Source organism: Buceros rhinoceros, unplaced genomic scaffold (assembly GCF_000710305.1).
Source record: "Buceros rhinoceros silvestris isolate BGI_N320 unplaced genomic scaffold, ASM71030v1 scaffold9079, whole genome shotgun sequence".
In the NCBI taxonomy this organism is placed as follows: Eukaryota; Metazoa; Chordata; class Aves; order Bucerotiformes; family Bucerotidae; genus Buceros; species Buceros rhinoceros.
The window spans coordinates 41,666-44,780 of record NW_010429727.1 but is presented as its reverse complement, the minus strand read 5'-3'; the positions used below and the strand labels follow the sequence as shown (position 1 = coordinate 44,780).

Sequence of the window (3,115 nt, the reverse complement as noted above, 5' to 3'; positions counted from 1 at the left end):
GGAATTAAAGAAAAGCCGCCTAATCTCCCTAACCTGACTCTATTTCGTTGGATGGCGTGGCGCTCCGGAGCCCCAGTCGGAGCAGATTGGTGGCTGCGCTGCGTGTCACTGAGGAGACACGCCATTCGTCAGTTTGGGAGGTGGCAGGAGCGCGCTGCAGCGCAGTGATGAAGATGCTGTTCCTTCCAGCAGTGGCTATCGAGGCTGACGGGGATAACGTGCACTGCCTGTATCCAGCGTGAACACAGCAGGAGTGATCACGCGGGTAATACAGCTGATCTGTGTCTCGGCTTGACTCTCACCTTACGCTGAACGGGCTTTCAGTGGGGTTTGGGCTAGACCCTCGAGCAGGAATAGGATGAAGAGGGAGCAAGAGCATGGAGGTAATGATGGGGCTGTGGCTTTGAAGTAACTACCAATTCTTAAACACAAAGATCTGTCCAGATCTGACCCCATCACCTGAAGGCCCCTGCCTCCAGCCCAGCCAGATGGTGATACTTCACCTCTGCAGCTTGGTCTCGGGTGTCGAGTGAGAGCCCTTCTCTCCTCAACCAACAGGCGCCTGCAACCCCTCAGCTCCACCCCCACAAAGCTGCACAGGGCTGGCAGTCAGGCCAACCGCCGCATGGCCAAGTACCCACCATGGGCAACAGCGGGGCTTCAGGAGCAGGGTACCTGGGCACGGAGGGATAAGCGGTCCTGGCTATCTGGTGTTTGGCAACAGAAGGGGTCCCACTTCCTCAGTTTGTCCTTTTCTTTTCCAAAAAATCCCAAGCTCCATCAAAGACCCAGTGTTTGAAGGATCTGTGGCCCTGCAGAGCTTTCCTCTTCTGGGTCCTACCCCACATGCTGATCAAGGACGCTTACGGTGCTGCTGCTGGCTGTTTATTAGGAATCAATGATCAGGTTGGAAATGGAGTAAAGCTGCAAAACCACATCTCGAGTTTTTAAACACATGCATTTCTTCCTTTAGTTTGCAGTGGTATCCCTTAATCACTGACTGCTCACATTTCACCCTGCCCTCCCCACTCAGACCGAGCTCGCAGTACGGAACAGGCACTCTCAGCCCCACGGACATCACAGGGGTGGAGCCCTGATAAAACCTTTGGTGGGACACCCTGCCTCAGGTCATACCAAAACACTCCTGGCTTCTTCAAGCCTCTCATCTGTGGGTAGGTGGACTCCTACGGTCACCCGGTTGTGCTCAGGGAGGCCAGGTGAGATTGGAGATGCTGTCTGAACGAGCTTGGTCTGGCTGTCAAGATCAACAGCTCTGCCTATCCCTGAATCAAACCACACTCTTCAAATAGACCAGCTCATAAATATGTTCTAAATAAGCAGGTTTTTTTCCGAGCTTGGTCCTCATTTGGTTTCCCTGCAGTGGGCCTGACCTGTTGGTCTACAAGCGATTCCTCCCATTCTTTGGCAACTGGCTCTTCTACAAGGTGAGAAGGGGCAGAACTGGCTGGTGCCACTTCATGGGTGACCCCATCACACAGCTGGCTACTCCATTACTTTTTCCTGACCTCAGGGCTCCCTTTATGTCCTCCTAGGGCTTCCCCCTCCTCTCCCCACCCAGAATTTACATAGCAGCTGCTAGTGGCCTTTGTCTTGCCTAATTCTAAACTTCTAGAAATGAAGGAAGACCTTGTGCACATGGCAATTTGCAAAAGGGAGAGGAAAGAAAGGCTACAGTATAGTTGTGTGGCACACGCTTGTCTTCATGGCTATCAGGAATAAAGTGACAAAAGAGGCAAATGCTTCCTGCAAAGTCATTCCTGCAGGAGGAAGGTTCCTGCCTCCTTAGATTCAGGGTTTGTGGGGAGAAAGGAGCCGTCCCCGGGAATAACGGCTCTGGAGATTGGCCTGACTGAGAAGGTGGGTTGTGTTCATTGAGCAAATGTCTGTACTTCTTCCCTGCAGCTCCTGGGAGAGTGAGGGTTGGTCCCAGAGTCGCTGGATGCTGGATGGCCCCTGTGGTCTCAGAAGAGTCCATATTGCTTCTTCTCATTCTGCTGCTTCCATTTGGGCATCTGGTAGAACTCGTCCTTGGACTTCCCAAAGATATCGTGGAAATCAGCATCAGAGAGATAGTGCTGCAGTGGGAGGAGAGAGCAGGGAGAGGTCAGCTTTGGCTTCTGCAGAGGCTGCGACACCTCCATTGGCTGTGTCCCTCCCTCACTACACCAGTGCTGACCCTGACTGCAGCCAACAGCTCCTGTCCTTGCCAGATCTCCTGGCAAATGCACACGGGCATCGCCGCAGGGCAGAGCTGCTGGCCCAGCTGTGGATCAGCTCTCTGGCTGTGGCTGTTGGCCTTCGCCAGGAGATCTGTTGGGACAAGGCATTCGTCAAGCACGGGTTGTGGAGAGTAGAGGGAATCGCCCCGTGGTGTCCCTCCCGTCAGCTTGCTTGGACTCAGCTACAGACTTTGCCAAAACCCTTGGGCTGATCAGAACTCTGAGATGTGTCATTCTTCCCTCTCCCTGGATGGGATTTGCTGAAACACAAGCTTTCCGACAACAAAACCCAATCCCTCCTGGGAGCAGTTTCAAATGAAAACAAACACCCACAGGCCATGCAAAATGGGACCCACGGCTTCCTCCTCAGCTGTGCCACCTTGTCTAGCAGCAGCCGTGCTTTTGATTCTCCATTCCTCCACGGACAGAGGTTGGGTGGCAGAATAAAACAATTCTACCAGAAGAAAACATGTTTTAAAATTACTATTTAATATTAATTTTTCTGCCATTAAAAATCAGAAATACTTCAACTAGGGTAAAACTACTACAACTTCCTCTCACATGAAGCTCCTGCGTTTTGATGAGACCCGTGTGACCAGCTAGTATCTGCTTGAGCCTGAAGCAGAACTCGATAGTCTAAAGTACTAGTGCAGTTGGCCAGTGACTAAGTTCCAGGTTAAGCTGCAAAGGCATGAAGCCAGCAATGCTGTCACCTCTTTTTTAGTGGGATCCACGCCTTCTGGAAGTTCATCCACAGTCCTGTTCATCAGCACCTCTCGGGAGTAGATTTCCTCACCGTTGGGCACCAGGGAAGTGCTGCTGTTGCTGTTGTAGTTGCTGCTGTTGCTGTAGCTGTTGCTGTCACTGTGGGTCGA

The 3,115-nt window shown here is 52.2% G+C and overlaps 1 protein-coding gene across 1 annotated transcript in view; it reads right to left on the bottom strand.

Moving 5' to 3' along the window:
• Positions 1-1,982: 1,982 nt before the first annotated feature.
• LOC104499270 (villin-1-like) overlaps positions 1,983-3,115 on the bottom strand; it is a 34,899-nt gene continuing 33,766 nt past the window's right edge. The window contains 2 exon segments of the mRNA XM_010142755.1: positions 1,983-2,096; positions 2,954-3,102. Coding sequence (XP_010141057.1) covers positions 1,983-2,096; positions 2,954-3,102 — 263 coding nt within the window.